General features: G+C 32.0%; 3 protein-coding genes across 4 annotated transcripts in view; 1 reads left to right on the top strand and 2 right to left on the bottom strand.

The window, feature by feature from the left end:
• Positions 1 to 2970: 2970 nt before the first annotated feature.
• LOC129803856 (probable asparagine--tRNA ligase, mitochondrial) lies at positions 2971 to 4533 on the bottom strand. Its single transcript, XM_055850671.1, has 2 exons — positions 4376 to 4533; positions 2971 to 4316 (listed from the first exon to the last, which is right to left on the bottom strand). The coding sequence occupies exons 1-2, from the start codon at positions 4487 to 4489 to the stop codon at positions 3027 to 3029; spliced, it is 1404 nt and encodes a 467-aa protein (XP_055706646.1). The 5' UTR covers positions 4490 to 4533; the 3' UTR covers positions 2971 to 3026.
• Positions 4534 to 4545: 12 nt separating this feature from the next.
• On the top strand, positions 4546 to 9727 carry LOC129803860 (BLOC-1-related complex subunit 6). Its single transcript, XM_055850676.1, has 3 exons — positions 4546 to 5074; positions 5136 to 5296; positions 9521 to 9727. The coding sequence occupies exons 1-3, from the start codon at positions 4673 to 4675 to the stop codon at positions 9564 to 9566; spliced, it is 609 nt and encodes a 202-aa protein (XP_055706651.1). The 5' UTR covers positions 4546 to 4672; the 3' UTR covers positions 9567 to 9727.
• LOC129803857 (GTP cyclohydrolase 1) overlaps positions 9719 to 17869 on the bottom strand; it is a 35302-nt gene continuing 27151 nt past the window's right edge. For both annotated transcript variants that reach the window (XM_055850673.1, XM_055850672.1), the window contains exons 4-5: positions 14924 to 15040; positions 9719 to 10375 (exon numbers count right to left, since the gene is read on the bottom strand). In XM_055850673.1, coding sequence (XP_055706648.1) covers positions 10246 to 10375; positions 14924 to 15040 — 247 coding nt within the window. In that variant the 3' untranslated portion in view covers positions 9719 to 10245. The remainder of the gene's footprint in view (positions 10376 to 14923; positions 15041 to 17869) is intronic.

The following is a 17869-nucleotide window of genomic DNA, read 5'->3' as shown; positions in this document are numbered from 1 at the left end:
AAACCTATTCAGGATTGTCAAGAATTCCAAGACCTTTCCAATATACCCAAACTTCCCTAAATCAGTTGACAAATGAGCTCCCTATGTCCTTTTTATCCTTTGACCTTAAAAAACTGCTACAAAAGAACCAAGATAATTTTTGTATATGGATGAAATGTCTAGTTTCCAGATGTTTTCGAGAAATCAGAAAAAGTTGGTTTTTGAATGGAATCCGGACCGGAATCCGGAGGTCTCTGGAAGACTCGAAGTTGGTATCTTTAACCGTTTGGCTTAAAGATCTGCTCACGGTCAGAGAAATGTACGAACAGACGGAACTGACGAACAAATATCATGATCATGTTCAGGGGCGTAACAACGGGGAGGGGCAGGGGTACATTTCCCCCGCCCCTAACCTGTCTCTACCCCCTCCCCTCCGAGAAGGTCAATCACTGTTTCAAAATTTGCTAAAATTATCGATTGTTCTTCTGCAAAATCAAAACTCGGTAAAATATTGCCACATTTTTGTGACAAATTAAGAAAAACGTACTAGTTATTTGTTATTCATGTATTGATCTTTAAAAATATTACTATTTTTCAAGTTTCAAAGCAATATATCAATAAAAAATGCTTAAAATTATAAGTTTATGAATTCGAGAGCGCCTTTGTAAAATATATCCAAAACAAAAGTTTTTCAAATTTGCCTCTGCGGTTAAAGACTTCTTTTAAACGTAAAGGCCTCTACACATTATTGAGAGCAATTTTCGCCAAAAATTGCATTTTTGACAGAATTTTTACGTTTCTATCTACAGCACTGCAAGCACTTTCCTTCAAAAACGCATTTGTTTTAGGGAAAGAAAAGTTCATAAGGAGCAATTTTCGTCGAAAGCTGTTCTCTTAACAGATTTTTTGTACATTTCTTCCTGGAGGAAATATCGTTAATTTCTTAAAATAAAACAATTTTTGACATAAATTACTGCCAGTGTAGATACCTTAAGAAACAGTTTCTTAGCTGATCGATTTTCTTTCAGCCATTCAAAGAAATATTTATTAAACGATAAAGTAAAGAAGCATATTGTTTTACTTTTTCACGACAAAATTTTTGAATGAAAATTAATTTTTTTAATTTATTAAAAAGTTATACAAATGGTAATTTTTATTTAATATTTTAGTTCATATCTAGCAAAAATTTTGATAATATTTAATTTTTTCGGAACAACTCGATCTGCCAAGTATTTTTCTTCATCATCGCAACAATCAAATATCATAATTTTTGCATCTATTTACTCTTAAAAAAAATTGATATAAATTTTTTAAATCAAAACTCTATACAAGATACATTAATAGATTTTAACTTTGAGTAGTAGGGAAGACTGGGGCAAAAAGTCACAAATCGAAAAATTCAAAATTCAATATCTTCCAAGGTAAAAAAGATAGCGGCTCAAATTTTTTTCTGCAGATTGCCTCCATAGACCTTCTTCAATGTTATAAGTTTCTTAGAATTCGAACAAGAAATTAGAAAATCAAAAAATATTGAAATTTTTAGCCCCAAATTGATGCACTGGTGAATATTTTCTAAATAATTTGGATTTTTTGAATACGAATCCGCTATCTATTTTAGAATTTCACAAAAGTTCTTTTCTCCAGAAATCCTTTTATTAAAAATGGCCACTTGGGGTAAAAAGTAACAAAAGTAACAAAAGTCTCACGGCGAAAAGAAACGTCAATTCCATGTGTCGCCGCTTGTTATTTGCATTGGTCAAACGATTTGCAATCTTTTGTGTGTTTTTTTCTAAAATAGCTTGAAAAGCGCTTTTCTCGTTTTCTCACTTTTCTCACAGAGAAAACGGTGTTTTACAAAGGTGTAGAAGAATAAATTTTCTATGAAAATATGTCCTCTCAGTATTTTTTCAAATTTACTTAAGCCCGTAATGAAGCGAATTACAATATGATAATACCCATTGTCTGGTACCATTTGCCCCAGCATTTTTGAGAATGGTCACAAAATTACCTTTTAGAAATTGGCTCGATAAACGTATTTCCTTACAAAGTGGAGCAAAATTACTTTCCCAAAGTTGTAGAGCGGTAAATTTCCTATAAAACTGCGCTAATTAGAAATTTTTGAAGCGCTCGAGTTTTTTGCCCCAGTCTCCCCTATAAAATAAAAAATTAAGAAAAACACGTTTTTGCAATTTGAATTCAGGATCAACCCTTAAACATTTTTATGAAGCCTCTTGGTTTCGTTGTTTTTTTTATTAAAAACGATTTTTGAAAACTTATGTATAATAAAAATGTTTGTATTTTCGAAAATACAGAGACGAAAGCTAAAGACTGTCGAGTAAATTTGCATATATTTGAGCAAACATAAAAAAATTTTGAAGCACGTGATTTCAAGATTTTTTCTAGTTTTTATTGGTTTATGAAACAAACTTATGAAAATCGAAAATTATTTTAATTTTATAAGATTATTTATTTATTATTAATATAAGAATTATACCAGACACATTTCACGTTTCAGCGACAAGACGCTCTAGTGAAGTACTTTAGACAACTATTTTGTAATATTTTTTTTTCGAAAAAAATAAAGACTTGATCGTGTCCTTATTAAGGATGAGTAATATTTACAAAAATTTGAAAAGTAAAAAAAATTGCCCCCCCCCCCGTGAGGAAATTTTGTTCCTACGCCCCTGATCATGTTAATAGTTATTAAAGAAAAAGTTTATTTGAAATACTACCGCCCCTGGCGAGAATTCTATAAACTAGCGATATACTGAAGAGTTGTAGAACTTCACGAAGCCTTTAATTTACGGCGGAAATGACCGCAAAATAAATTCTTTAATAAAAGAATCATCGTTTAGTTTCTTGCATAGATGATCATCTAGGGTTGTTTTTTTTAGTTATTTTTAATTTAGGGTTCACAATTAAAACTCTGGAAAAAGTTTGAGCCTAATCGAAGGACATTAAACATTAATCAAATTCAAATAAAAAATCGGATTTCAAGTTTTTGTTTCTTAAATTTTATTGATCGCTAAATAAAAATCTCTAAAAAATTAGAGAGAGCAACTGTGTGGCCATCTGGGGAAGGGAATAACGTCCCTAATGTTGTGGACGTTGAGGAGGTACTGCAGATAGCGTTCAAAGCCCATTCCAAAGCCCGCCGTTGGGATTCCTCCGAAGCGTCTTAGGTTCAAGTACCATTCACTTCCTGCTGGAATTTTCTCCTTTAAACGTTCATAGTCATTTTCCCTGAGGCTGCCTCCGATCAGTTCCCCAATTCTCGGCACCAGGAAATCCAGGGCACTCACGAGGGCGGGATTGTGATCAGTGGGGCGCATGTAGAAGGGTTTGAGGGCAGCAGGCCAGTCAACGATGAACACAGGAGAGCAGCAAAAATCTGTGAGGAAGAGTTCATGGCTCTTCATTAGACCCTCCTTGGGATCAATTGGCACCTTGAGGCGATCAGAATTTCTCTGTAAGATCTCCACGGCTTCCTGGAAAGTGAGAATGGGGAATTCCTTAGAATCCCCAAGCCACTCAAAGAGATTTCCTTTGGATTCTCCATGGCAGACGGAAATATCATCCGAGCAGGTGTCAAGGAGCTTTTCTGTCACGCTTCTCACCATCCTGGAAATGAGAAGGATGCAGTCGCTGAGGGAAGATGTGAAGACTTGTTCAACTTCCAGCATGTAGAATTCTGAGAGGTGAATGGGCGATTTGTTGTTTTCAGCTCGAAATGTCGGGCCAAATGTGAAACAATTCCCAATACCATGAGCCATGGCTTCTAGGTGAAGCTGCCCTGAGACGCTGAGGTATGTCCGGCAATCGAAAAATGCTTCTTCGAGTGGAATCTCTTCCTTTTGCATCCCTTTCAGCAATTCCTGGCTGTCTGGACGGACCCTGAACACCTCTCCAGCTCCCTCACAGTCACTTGCGGTGAGAATTGGGGTGTGAATCTGGAGGAATCCTTCCGTGTGCAGGAAATCGACAATAGCTCGCTGGGCAGCATTTCTCACACGAAGCATAGCGGCAAAGGGAGCTATCCGGGAGCGAAGATGGAGATGTTCTCGGACATAGTCTGAATTGTAGGAATGCCTAGCGGCAAAGGGGAATCCTTCAGCCGGACAATTCCCAATGACACGGTAATCTTCGGCTCGAAGCTCCAATTGCTTTTTTGGTGTACTCCCAATTACCCCCGAAACCTCAACTGAACTGCCAAAAACCACATCTACTGAGTCAGAAAGATTCTTCCCGAGGACTACTTGCAGTGCAGAGGCACATGAGCCATCGACAATGTCCACGAAGGAGGTTTTCTTCATTTTCCGGGTGTTGTTGACCCATCCCTGAAACAAAAATATTCATCACTGCGTCTATTTGCAAGGTAATACACCCCAATTTATACTTTTATCGTCACATTGTCACCCTCCTTGCATCCCTTAAGGTCAGAGATGCGGAGATATGTATGAAGGGGGCGAATGGGGCATTTTGTAGCCCGGAACAGCCGGAAAGAAAACATTGCAGGATATAACCTCACTTTACACTTTGCTCAGTTGTGCTGTATCTTTTGTAAGAAAATTGACAGCTGAGGCTTCAGCTGAGTAAAAGTTGTTTATATTTTGGTTTTCCTGGTCAGAAAATCCTAATCTTCTCAGAAAAGCCCAGTTTTCCTTGTGAATAAGCTCCAAGAATTACCAAAAAGATGGAGAATGAAGAGATACCCGATGCTATGACGGCGTCTTACAGTGAGATCACAAATTCAGTCCCCGGGGAGGAATTGGGAGCGGTCCGGAAGCGCCCAAATCGCTTCCCTTACAATCTCGAAGGTACTGTCTGCATGGATGGGGACATGACGCATTTCATCACGGAAAACCTGGAGCATAAGATCAAGCTGTCGAGTCCAATTGCCAAGAGCAGAGACTCACCCAGAGGAGGTGATTCTGACAGCACACCATCCACAAGTGGCTTCCATCCACGTCCGGGAAGCTTCTACAATCCGCCGGAGATTGACTCCAATGTTCTCAATGATGTGGAAATTGAGGCACAATACTTGGCAGCTTCAGTGGACAATCTCACGGAGAACCTCTGCAATTTGCTGCATTCGGTAAGGAAGTTCTGGGACGAGTTTCTAGGATTGTGAGGATAATAATCTTTGTTTTTCGCAGATTTCGTCTATCACAGCGGACAATGTTGAAGTGTACAAGAACTCTGTGAGCAAATTAACGGACTGCATGGACGCCAATATAAAGAATATGTACACGATTATGGCAAAAACGGAAGAGATTTCCAATGCCATCAAGCCCACGAAGCAGCTGATGAACAGAATGTGAGTATTATTTATTTATTTATTTTTTAAATAGATTTTTGGGTTGGGAAATTCGCTTTTACATTTGTTTTTTTTGTGTTTCTTGCACATGAATCATATGCTTGATGCAAATCTTGTATATGCAGCATATGTTTGTGGGACTCTGTGAGTACCCAAAGCAGCATATGTATCATATGAATATTCAGTGAAAAACAGTGTTTTTTTAATTATTCAGAACTAATAAAAATACGATTCTTGTGGATGATTACAAACTATAAGGATGTCCAAATGTAAGATATTTTTTGTAGGACCTCAATTAATTCCTGAGCTTAGATATTTTTGATTAAAAATTGTGAAATTGGCTTGCAGCATATGCTGCGGTCCGGAAAGAGTTAAAAAGGCAAAAAACAAATGGTCAGTAAAAAGTCAAAAGTGGTCAGCAGAAAATCAAATTTGATCAGCAAATAATTCGAAATAATCAGCAAAAATTTTAAATTTTGTCAGTAAAAAATAAAAATTTGTCAGTAAAAAGAAAATATGGTCAGTAAAAAATTAAAAATGAGCAGTAAAAAGATTCGAGTTGACCAGCAAAAAATTAAAAATGAGCAGCAAAAAAATTAAAAAAGCAGTAAAAAATTAAAAATGAGCAGTAAAAAATAAAAAGTGGTCAGCAAAAAATTAAAAAGGAGCAGTAAAAAATGAAAATTGGTCAGCAAAAAATTAAAAGTGGTCAGTAAAAAATAAAAATCAGTCAGTAAAAAATTAAAATCGGTCAGTAAAAAATTAAAAGTGGTCAGTAAAAAATAAAAATTGATCAGTAAAAAAATAAAAGTGAACAGTAAAAAATTAAAAGTGAACAATAAAAAATTAAAAGTGGTCAGTAAAAAATACAAATTGGTCAGTAAAAAATTAAAAACGAGCAGTAAAAAATAAAAATTGATCAGTAAAAAATAAAATTTGATCAGTAGAAAATCAAAATTGGTTAGCAAGAAATAAAAAGTGGTCAGTAAAAAAAAATGAAGTGATCAGCAAAAATTAAAAGTGATCAGTGAAAAATAAAATATGGTCAGTAAAAAAATTAAAATTGAGCAGTAAAAAATAAAATTTGATCAGTAGAAAATCAAAAGTGGTCAGTAGAAAATAAAAAATGGACAGTAAAAAATTAAAAGTAAAAGGGGGAAAGATTTATTTGACATTTGAAGAGAAGCCAGAGTAAATTAAAAGTAAACAATAAAAAAATAATTGTGGGCAGTAAAAAATAAAAAGTGGTCAGTAAAAAATGAAATGTGGTCAGAAAAAATTAAAAGAGGTCAGTAAATAAAAAATTAAGAGTGGTCAGTAAAAAATTAAAATTGGTCAGCGAAGAATTAAGTCAGTGATAATCCTAAATCAGCTTATAGAGGTGCATTTCCTTCGGGATCGGCAATCTTCGTTTTTTCCATTTTGTTTTCTACACTCTTGTTTTTCCCAGTTTTTTCTTTGGAATCTTTGTCTTCGGAAATCTTGTCTTTCATACATTTTTCACAATTTTCATAAATTTTGTCTGTAACACATTTTGCACAAGTATATTTTATAACTTTCCAAAAAATTCCTTTTTCTCAAAAAATTTCCCTTTGCCCCAAAGGACGAAACTAAAAATTTCCCAAACCACAGAGAATTTCCCTTTGTCCCAAAGTACGAAACTAAAAATTCCCAAAAAACAGAAAATTTCCTTTTGCCCCGACAAACAATATTGATAAGTTCCCAAAACACAGAAAATTTTTCTTTGCCCAAAATGACGAAACTAAAAATTTCGCAAAACAGAAAATTTCCCTTTGCCCTGAAGGACGAAACTAAAATCCTCCCAAAAACAGAAAATTTCCCTTTGTCCCGACAGACGATACTGTTAACTTTCCAAAATACCCTTGTCTTAAAGGACGAAACTAAAAATTTCCCAAAATACAGAAAATTTCCCTTTACCCAAAAATGACGAAACTAAAAATTTCCCAAAATACAGAAATTTTCCCTTTGCCCAAAATGACGAAACTAAAAATTTGCCAAAACAAAATTTCCCTTCGCCCCAAAAGACGATACTAAAAATTTCCCAAAACACAGAAAATTTTCCTTTGCCCTGAAGGACGTAACTAAAAACTTCAAAAAACACCGTTGTAATATCATTATTTTATTTAATAAAATATATTTGTTTAACTCTTTCGTCTCTTTTGGGACTCTAGTACCCAAAGAAGCATATGAATATTCTATGAAAAACAATGTTTTTTAATTATTCAGAACTGATATAAATCCGATTCTTGTGGATGATTACAAACTATAAGGATGTCCAAATGTGAGATATTTTTTGTAGGACCTCAATTCCTGAGCTTAGATATTTTTGATTAAAAATTGTGAAATTGGCTTGAAGCATATGCTGTGGTCCGGAAAGAGTTAAAATATATAAAAGACAAGATTTCCAAAAACAAAGGTTACCGAACACAAAGATTCCAAATACAAATTGGAAAAACACAAAATGGAAAAAGACAAAGATTCCGCAAACCCTTGGAAACTATGAGAGATAGAGGCCTCATACTTTACACCCTCTTAAAGTCTCCTTTAGGCTCAAGATGTCCGAAATTTCACTTGAAAATGAAGAAAATTACTGCTCATTTTTAATTTTTTACTGACCACTTTTTATTTTTTATTGTCTATTTTTTATTTTTTGCTAACCACATTTTATTTTTTACTGCACATTTCTAATTTTTGCTGATCAATTTTTTACCGAATTGAATATTTTCAATTTCTTGTTTTTTATTGAACTTTTTACTGACCACTTTATTTTCTACTAATCAAATTTTATTTTCTACAGCTCATTTTTAATTTTTAACTGTCTACTTTTTATTTTTTACTGATCACTTTATTTTTTACTAATCAAATTTTATTTTTTACTGATCAATTTTAATTTTTTACTGACTATTTTTAATTATTTACTGTCCACTTCTTATTTTCTACTGATTAAATTTTATTTTTTACTGCTCAATTTCAATTTTTTACTGACCATATTTTATTTTTCACTGATCACTTAATTTTTTGCTGATCACTTTTAATTTTTTACTGACCACTTTATTTTTTACTGACCACTTTTTATTTTTTGCTGACCACTTTTGATTTTCTACTGATCAAATTTTATTTTTTACTGCTCATTTTTAATTTTTTACCGACCATATTTTATTTTTCGCTGATCACTTAATTTTTTACTGATCACTTTTAATTTTGTGCTGACCACTTTATTTTTTACTGACCACTTTTTATTTTTTGCTGACCACTTTTGATTTTCTACTGATCAAATTTTATTTTTTACTGCTCATTTTTAATTTTTTACTGACCATATTTTATTTTTCACTGATCACTTTTTAATTTTTTGCTGACCACTTTTTATTTTTTACTGCTCATTTTTAATTGTTTGCTGCTTTTTTAAATATTGTTACTGATCATTTTTAATTTTTTACTGACCAAATTCAATATTTTTGCTGCTCATTTTAAATTTTTACTGACCACTTTTTATTTTTTACTGACCACTTTTTGTTTTTTACTGATCATCTTTTACTTTTTTACTGATCATGTTTTATTTTTCACTGATCACTTTTTACTTTTTACTGATCATGTTTAATTTTTTGTTGACCACTTTTAGTTTTTTACTGACCGCTTTTAATAAAATACTGCTCTTTTTTAAGTTTTTACTGATCTTTTTATAATTTTTTGCTGCCTTTTTTTATTTTTTACTTACCATTTTTTTTATTTTTTACTGATCATTTCGAATTTTTTGCTGACCAGTTTTGACTTTTTACCTGCTCGTTTATTTAATTCCTTAAAAAGCAGCATAATGAGTTGGTTTAGTGGGAAAGGTCAGAAGAAAAGTAACAAAGAGTACCTAACAGAACAATTTTTTTTTCGCAAAATTTTCCAAAATTGAACTGTTAAATGGGAGAGTAGAATTTTTGTTTTAAAAAGTCCGTTTTACCTTTTTTTCTAAAAATTACCAGAACATTGGAATTTTTCGAAAAGTTGCAAATATTTTCTTAACCTTTCTAAGACATCCAAAAGAATAAAAAAAATGAATCTATAAACACCCTCAATTTTAATTCCAAATCGAATTTTATGGATTTAAGTTTAGTTGCCGTTTAGAATGTTACCTAAAATTGAAACAAGCTTATTACCATTTTTCTTTTCGGAGATATTAAAATGAGAAAATATTTTTCTCTTTTTCACTTTCAGACGAGAAATAAAACGATTAGTTGATATGCTGGAGAACACGCTGTAGATTTTTTCATTCTTGGATGCAGCTTTGTGATTTTGTGATCTCTTGAATTTAATTTGAAGGAATGAAATCCCAGTTAATGTAAGTTGTTTTACTTTTGTATTTTTATTATTTTGGCTTTCCAAGGAGTAGTAGAATTGAGTGAAATAAAGACGTTAACGGCATAGAGATAAATTTATTTACATTTTTTACAGCATCTCAATAATAACACTTAACATCGATATAAAGTTTGCTTTCGATCAAAATGTTGCATCGATTTGAAAAATATACTTTGCTCTATTTGTTCCCTAAACCTGTTGCACTTTGTTTGATTTTCTCAGTGTTTTCTTGTACGAGAAAATACTTTTTTTTAGCAACCTGCCGATTGTTGCTCAAGTGATTCATTTTACCCTGCAATATCGCAAGGATTTATTTAATTTATTTGCAAAATAGTTTTCTTTTGTCCTACAAGACAGGATTCTTCTTAAAAATACATTTATTAGGCCCCAGAAAATCTATTGGAGAGCACACAAAATTGTTGGCCCCTGAAAACGTCTTCTTCATTCATTTTTTTTTTATTTTTGAGCGCTGGATTTCGATTTTGCTCATTGATTGAGATTTTGCCTTATTCTTCTAATGCATCTAACATTTGCAATTCCGTCATGGTGTAGATTGTTTGGAGGGTTTCCCTGAAATGCATTCCCTATTTTGTGTTGACGAGGGTTAGGAATTCCTCTCTGGTCTTGGGATCGTCCCGGAAGACGCCCAACATAGTCGATGTCACAGTTTTGCTGTTGATCTTCTGAACACCTCGCATCACCATGCACATGTGCCTGAAAGAGATAAAGGAAATACTTCATTTACGTATTTACTGGTGGGTAAATTAAGCTTTCATCCTATTCTGACGACGTAGTTTATAAGATAAATATTTATTTGCTTTAGAAACCAAATTGCCATGGTATAAGTTCAGTTAAAGATTTAGATTTTGCTTACTTCTGATCATTTTTATGATAATTTTTTAGATCAGTTCTTTTTTCAAATCTAGTTTTTTAAGCTTTTTATGTTCGCTGGCGAATATCAGTTTGTATTTTTAAAACATAAATATAAAAAAATCTTATTATAATTATTTTTTAAATTATGTTCATCCATATCTCATTATTGTATTGGCCTCAAGTTTTATAATTTTTTTTAAATATCAATGCTTGAAATATTTTCCAAAGTTTGCATAATTTCCTTGAGTTTTAAAAGTTTAATTATATTTTAAGACGTAACATATTAAGGTTTTTTTTTGCAAATTTTACTGCATCGATTTCGCAACTTATTTGCTAAATTGTCGAAGCAAGTCTTTAATTCTGTGATAAATCTTTAAGAGTTAAATCTTTAAATTGATTTTTAAAGACTAGTTCGTATGCTTTGACAATAAATTTAATTTCAGTGTAAAATTTCTCTAGTTCTTTAACTCTTTCCGGACCGCAGCATATGCTGCAAGCCAATTTCACAATTTTTAATCAAAAATATCTAAGCTCAGGAATTAATTGAGGTCCTACAAAAAATATCTCACATTTGGACATCCTTATAGTTTGTAATCATCCACAAGAATCGGATTTATATCAATTCTGAATACTTAAAAAACATTGTTTTTCACAGAACATTCATATGCTGCTTTGGGTACTCTCGTGCCAAAAGAGACGAAAGAGTTAAGGTGAAACACCAAAAATTTTAGAATAATTAAACTCACTTTAAAATGCTTATCTTCTTCAGGTTTTCTTTAATTTTAAAGCTTATTGTAAGAAAGCTTTAAACATCTGAATACTGAGACTTTCGAATCAAACTAACCTTGCATTTATTATATCAGGCCGGCCAGTAAATTGAGTATCAGAGACAGTAAAACACAGTATTGACCTTTGGTTCCTTTCTTCTTTTAATTTCTTAAGTCCCTCCGAAACGTTGGCTTGAGAAATTAAAAGGAGAAAGGGAGCCAAAGGTCAATACCATGCTTTACTGGTACTGAAACTATCATATCATTAGCTTTTGACTTAAAGTTGGTAATTTTCAACTTTGATCAATTTAAAGGTTCATTTGTATCCTTTACGTAGGACCTTTATTTTTAAATCGACAATTTTCCTGAAGCCTTGAAGCTTGAATGTAAAATATAGTTGCACAATAACGAAGCTGAAATGGAAATCTTAAACTCTTATAAGATTTCTTTAATTTTAAATCTGGTCGGGGGAAATCTTTTAAACATTAAACGTTGTAATACAAAAAATGAGGCAAGTTTACAATAAATGGAAGTAGGGGGAGGCATCTGGGGCACCTTTGAACTGGCGCAGCTTTGAAATTAGGATTTTTTCTCCTTTCTTTTAAATAAAACTAGATTTTATTATGATATAATTTAGTTCAGCAAATCGATTGCAAAGCTAAATTACATCATGAAAAAGCTGAATTCCATTTAAAAATAGGAGAAAAAGGCCCAATTTCAAAGCTGGCTCACTTCAAATGTGCCAATTTCCTTCTATTTTTAGTCTGTAACCACTGAGAGTAGGAAATCTATAAGCTTGATACTAAATATTTACCGTAAGTGCGGGCGACTTTTCCCCCTCCTATTCATAAGTTTTTCTTTAAGTCTAATGTTTAAGAACGGCTTTCACCGATTAGACATGGTAGATTAGATCGGTAAAGATCATCTTTAAGTACTAGAAGTAAAGAAAAGCTTACGAACAAGAGGGTGTCAAAGTCATCCGCACTTACGGTATATTAAATCTTAAAGCTATTATCAGAATTGAGGAGAAAATTTAGAATTATTTTTAATTCTGCTAATTCTCTAATTTTCTGAATTTTCTAAATTCATATGATAATGAGATGTGTACAGGAGGAATCATAAGTTTGTTACGGTGCTTATTCCTAGTGAAAGAGGCTTTTAAAACTATTATAAATATCTTTTAAAATTAAGTCTTCTACTCCATTTACATTCTATGGTCATTACTCTTTCTAATTATAGGTTTGAAAAAAAAATAATTTTAATTTTTCGTTACTAATAAAATTAATTAAAAAACTATAGAGTGAAATAATGTAATTTGGAACCATTTACAATTTGGAGCATTTGAGATTTTCTTACTGTTTCAGATGAGAAAAGAGAAAACAAAGACCGCGAAATAGAAGAACCAGACGATTAAGAAGCAAAGCAACAGCTTTTCTTAGCGATTTTTTTCTTTTGCATCTCTAGAAATTGTAAATGGTTCCAAATTACCTTATTTTACCCTATTGTAACATTTCATCGGGAAATCAAGCTTTAATACTTTCGACTCTTTTAGAATTCAGGGTACTAAAGAAGAAAACTTTTTTTTAGCTATTTAGAATTATGAAAGATTTGGTGTTCTAGATAATTGTGAAATAGAAGGACAGCAAAATCTAAGATAATTTTCTTAAGTATTTACTTAACCCTTGTACCCTTGTAACACTTTTAAAAGTTTCTTTCAAAGAACAGAGTCGGGATTAATTTATCAAAATTTTCAAGTGTTTTTAATTTATATTAAAAACATTATTAAATTTTATTTATTAAAAAATTACTAAATACCGTTTTACTAAATATTTAATTAACTTTTATGATTCTCTCTGAACCACGCAAAATGTTTGAAGTCTAAAGGTCTTTTTAATCAGAAAATACTCTTTCTTACTTAGATTTCTTATTGAGGCCCTAATAAATTATTGAAAAAAAGAGTAAAACGCCGATCTCAAGATTTAACGATCAAAGAGTTTTCTTGAAATTACACAGCAAGAATATATTTCGTAAAATTGTTCGCAAATGTTTGTTAATTCTCACGGGAGACTTAATAAATTCTCGTAAATCGTATAGGGGAAACTGGGGCACCACCAAACACGGGGTAGCACCAAACACTAATTTTTATTTCTAAACTACTTGGGATATCTCGACCATTTCTTCAATGGACAAGCATCCCTATAGTACCTATAAATTCCTATAAGCCTTGTCCTCAGAAGTCGAATATCTGATTAAAAAATCGCAGTGTTTGGTGGTACCCCGTGTTTGGTGGTGCCCCAGTTTTCCCTAATCGACTAAAAAGTTCGCAAAAGTTTGTACCTTTTTCGCAAATATTTTTCGTAATTTGATTACTTGACGAGCATTTTTCATTCTTTTACAAACATTCGTTTGCAAAGGTTCGTAAACATGTAGAAAATATACGTAAAATTTTGTCAATTTTTCGTAAAGCTCTTCCAGGCAAACAAAAATGTACCAACAAAAATATTTGTAAAAAAAGACAAAAAATGTTGGTAATATGATCATGTTACGAACCATGTTTGTAAAAAGTACAAACATTTACGAATTTTTTGGTGGGTTATAACGATTTACGAAAACTTTGTATTTAACATTAACGAACAATTTTACAAGGTATTTGTCAGATATAAATTTGTACATTTAGCTGAAGCACGCAACATGTAAGCTAGATATTTTTCTTTTCTTGTTTTCTTTCAAACATGTTCTTGACAAAGGGTATTTACATTGCAAATAAAAATAAAAGAATACCTTATCTCAATTGAAAAGGAAAAAGGGAGCAGTTTTAGTCACGTAGATTTATTGTTGGTTCTTTAAAGATAAGGAAAAATTAAAGTTCTTTTCTTTTGATAATTTTTTGCTTAGACGGATCTTAAAGGAAAGGCGAAAAAATCCTCGTGAAGAGAAATAATGGATCTAGGGTAAAGTGGTACAAGTTGGACAATCAATGGTTTGGACAGGGCTTTTTTTCTTGATAAATTTAGTACTTCATTTTTATTTGTATATTTTTAGTGCTTTAGTTTTATAATTTGGTTCCTTGTGCTGAAAAACAAATTTTGTACTGTTTTATCAAGAAAAAGACCATGTCCAACTTGTACCGGCGAATTGTCCAACTTGTAACACTATGCCCAACTTGTATCACTTTACCCTATTCCATTGAAAAATGTTTGAAGACTGAAAAAATTGCCCCATTTATTCGGGTGTCTCGTTCATGTACTAAAGGAAATTAAGGGAAAATTCCATTTTCCCTTTTTCATTTATTTTTTTTTTTAATTTTTCAATGGAATATCACCATATCACTTCAGCTTGTTAACAGTTCTCAATCCATTTATCTTCAGGTACAATTTATTTTACGTCTTTGCTTGTATTTTAACTCTAAAATCAATAATGTTACAAGTGATTTTCTTCCACTTTGTCCCTTTAAATTTATCACAAACACGTGTTCCTGAGGTAAAGGTAGGAGACGCCAGTATAGGAGCTGATTTATGGCAAAATGTAGAGAGACTGAAGGTGTGACTACACCATAGTTTTACTTTTATTAATGCTTTCCCTAGTGCAAAAGGTATAGAGCTGTTATATAGATTTGACTTACACTCCCTCAATAATAACAGCCACACCGGCTGGTTGTACGGCTTGTGTGACGGCGACAGCAATTTGCTTCGTGAGTCTCTCCTGAACCTGAAGGCGCCTCGAGAAAATTTCCACGATTCTGGGAATGGGAGACAAAACCAATTTAATTATGGCATTTCAATGGTGAATCAAATTCAATGATAGTGTCTCAAATGGCAAAATCTAATTGAATTTCCACCTGAAAATCAAATTGAGACCTTTTGGTGGGTTTCCCATTAGTTCCTCATTCACTTTTCGTCATTGCATTTTGACTGTGTGATTGTTTTGGGAGGGAAAAGCTCGAGGAATAACGGAATTAGATTAAAAATGAGGATTGTGCAAATTTAAAGAGAGGAAATAATTGACTTTCAACAAGGAAGGTAAAAATAATTTGATTCTATTCTACAAGTGGAGGGATATTTTTTTTTGTTTAAATTTCTGAAAAGTAAAAGTTTATAAAGTTCGAATGCGAAGAAGTGTACGAAAAAGACTTGTTTGTATTAATAAAGAAAAAATATTGATTAAGATTTTATTGCAAGTATTATTGTATAGAAAAAGTTTCATGCCTTTCAATCGAAAGTTTTCTTTAAACTGTGAGTCATTCAATTGGATTTTGTAATTTCTCGTTTTCAAATAAATGAAATGAGGGAAAGCTTTCATGTTTCGCACACACTGTGGCTTCGATATTCGCGATATTCTTTTAATAAATCTAACCATATGGCAATATGTTTTAGTAGTCTTAAAGTCATAAATTCCCTGAAAAAAAAATGAGGTTATATTCATTTAAAATATGGGAAATATAAAGTGTTCGAAGCCTGAAAGCGCTCCCCTGCGAATCTGCTTCAGAAATTTTATTTATTTAAAATTTTATGCATGAAAATGCTTTCATTTCCTTTTAAAATGAATTAAATTAAACTCTTGTATTTTTTCACAGAAGTAGAATTTGTTTCTTGAGTGTAAGTTTCACAAATGAATAGCTTTAGAATTTAGACCACGCCTTCCTTCTTTAGGAATGCTTAACGGAAATTTTGCTTGTAGCTTTTGGGAGGTTATAATACACAAGATTTTCGAATTTAAAAAGGGAATTTTGAATGTCGCTTAAACAATTTAATCACGTAATATTATTATGCCCAGAAAGACTCTAGAAAATCCAATTTTGGAAATTGAGGCCCCGCCCCCGCCTCTTATTAAACAAGTTATGATCTGTCTGAACCACTTAACCCTTTAACGACGAGACAGTTTTCACTGACCGAAAATCAGTAATAAAAATGAAATTAAAAAAAATTAACAAAACTTGTGAAACGTCTTACATCTAATCTTCGAAAATCCAACAGAGTCTGATTCTGTGTATTTTTTACCTCTATGAACGATAGGAACAAAAATAGCCCAAAAGTTTAAGTAATTTTTCTGACGATACCAATGACTGATCATTTTCAATCTAATGAAAAATATTATGTTTGAGTATTGTAGTTTCTTTTTGCAAAACGGTTTTTCTTAAAAAAAAAATAAAATAATTTTGAATATGAGAATTTCAGAATTCGCAATTTTCGAGCTTAAAGTTTACAATATAGTAACTTGCTGGAGACTTTTAAAAAATATCCTAAATTCTTTCAACCTTCTACTTTGCAATTACGTACGAACATTAGAAATAAAATAGTTTAAGGTAGTCAGGAAAAATTATTTTCTTTATGGGACACCGGTGTTTCAATCGTCCTTAAAGGGTTAAAATCATAAAAATCGGATTAAAATAAGACTTATGTCAGTAAAGAATCTAAAAGTCTGTTTAGAATAAGAATGTCGCTTAAGGAAATTCTTTTTGAAGTTTTCAAATGCAATTTTCTCCAATAAAAAGCTTTTCAGATCCATGAGAACGTTTTTGGACTTCTTTGAGTAAATCTAAAAAAAAAACAGTTTCCTCGAAAAACAGTTCCTGTAAATGGTTTTCGTTTTCCTTGAGGTCCATATTAAGAATTTTATTGATTTTTAAATAAGCTCAAATTCGTAGAAAATTGAACTTATTTTTTTTGAAAATTTTCGAGAAGATTCTTTTTTGCGTTTGAAAAAAGTCGATTGTGAAAACTGCTCTCTTTTGGAGTTCGAGCAGTTAAAAGGTTTGTTTTGGGGATAATTCTCCTCCAATGTGGCTACTTCTCTTTCTAATATCCCAGCTATACTTTTGACACTAATTAGAACTTCTTATCAATCCTAAATTATGGGCATCTCAATCTAGCGTAATACCTATACAATTTAGTATTCACAATTTGGTTCTTGGTATCCCGAGGCCCGCATTATCCATTTGCCGACTAGGTCTTTCATGCTGTATCCGCCACTGCACTGTTCTTCACATTTTAATTAGAAATCTTTAAGAAAGTCTGCCAAAAACGTGTACTTAGGGGAGTGTACGTTGGGGAGCAAAAATACAATAAGTGGGCGTGACTAAAGAGACAATTTACCTATATCCCTGAATATTTATAATTTTTTAAGTGGAGGGGGGATAAATATTGGAGTATGTTGCTCATTATAAAATACGCAACATATTTATTTAGTGAATATAACAACATTATGTTAACTTATTTAGTGTATTAAGTGGGCGTGGCCTATTTTTATAAAAGGGATCCTTTTAATGGGTTTCTTTATAGATTAAATTTGAAAGCGTGGTTTACTCAAAGAAATTATTTTATTCTATCAAACATTATAAAAACTTTCAACTTTAAAATGTATTAAAAATAATATCAGTTTGGAAATGAAAATAAACGGGATTAAAGTGTTTCGAAAAACAATTATACTTAATTTTACAAAAAAAGAAATTTGCTCTTGGTAATTCTTTTATTTAATAATTTATGGTCAGGAGATCTACGACAATTTGTATTTGTAAGATGTTTAAACATTTCTTTAAAGATCGGTTTACATTTTCAGTGGGAATTTGAAA

Source organism: Phlebotomus papatasi, chromosome 2 (genome assembly GCF_024763615.1).
Source record: "Phlebotomus papatasi isolate M1 chromosome 2, Ppap_2.1, whole genome shotgun sequence".
NCBI classification, from domain to species: domain Eukaryota; kingdom Metazoa; phylum Arthropoda; class Insecta; order Diptera; family Psychodidae; genus Phlebotomus; species Phlebotomus papatasi.
This window is presented reverse-complemented; position numbering and strand designations above follow the sequence as displayed.

Coding starts and splice junctions, on each gene's coding strand:
- LOC129803860 (XM_055850676.1), top strand. CDS start 4,673: ATGGAGAATGAAGAGATACCCGATGCTATGACGGCGTCTTACAGTGAG. Junction 5,075..5,135: donor TCTGCAATTTGCTGCATTCG/GTAAGGAAGTTC, acceptor TGTTTTTCGCAG/ATTTCGTCTATCACAGCGGA. Junction 5,297..9,520: donor AAGCAGCTGATGAACAGAAT/GTGAGTATTATT, acceptor TTTCACTTTCAG/ACGAGAAATAAAACGATTAG.
- LOC129803856 (XM_055850671.1), bottom strand. CDS start 4,489: ATGTTTTCTTTCCGGCTGTTCCGGGCTACAAAATGCCCCATTCGCCCC. Junction 4,317..4,375: donor GTGACAATGTGACGATAAAA/GTATAAATTGGG, acceptor TTTTTGTTTCAG/GGATGGGTCAACAACACCCG.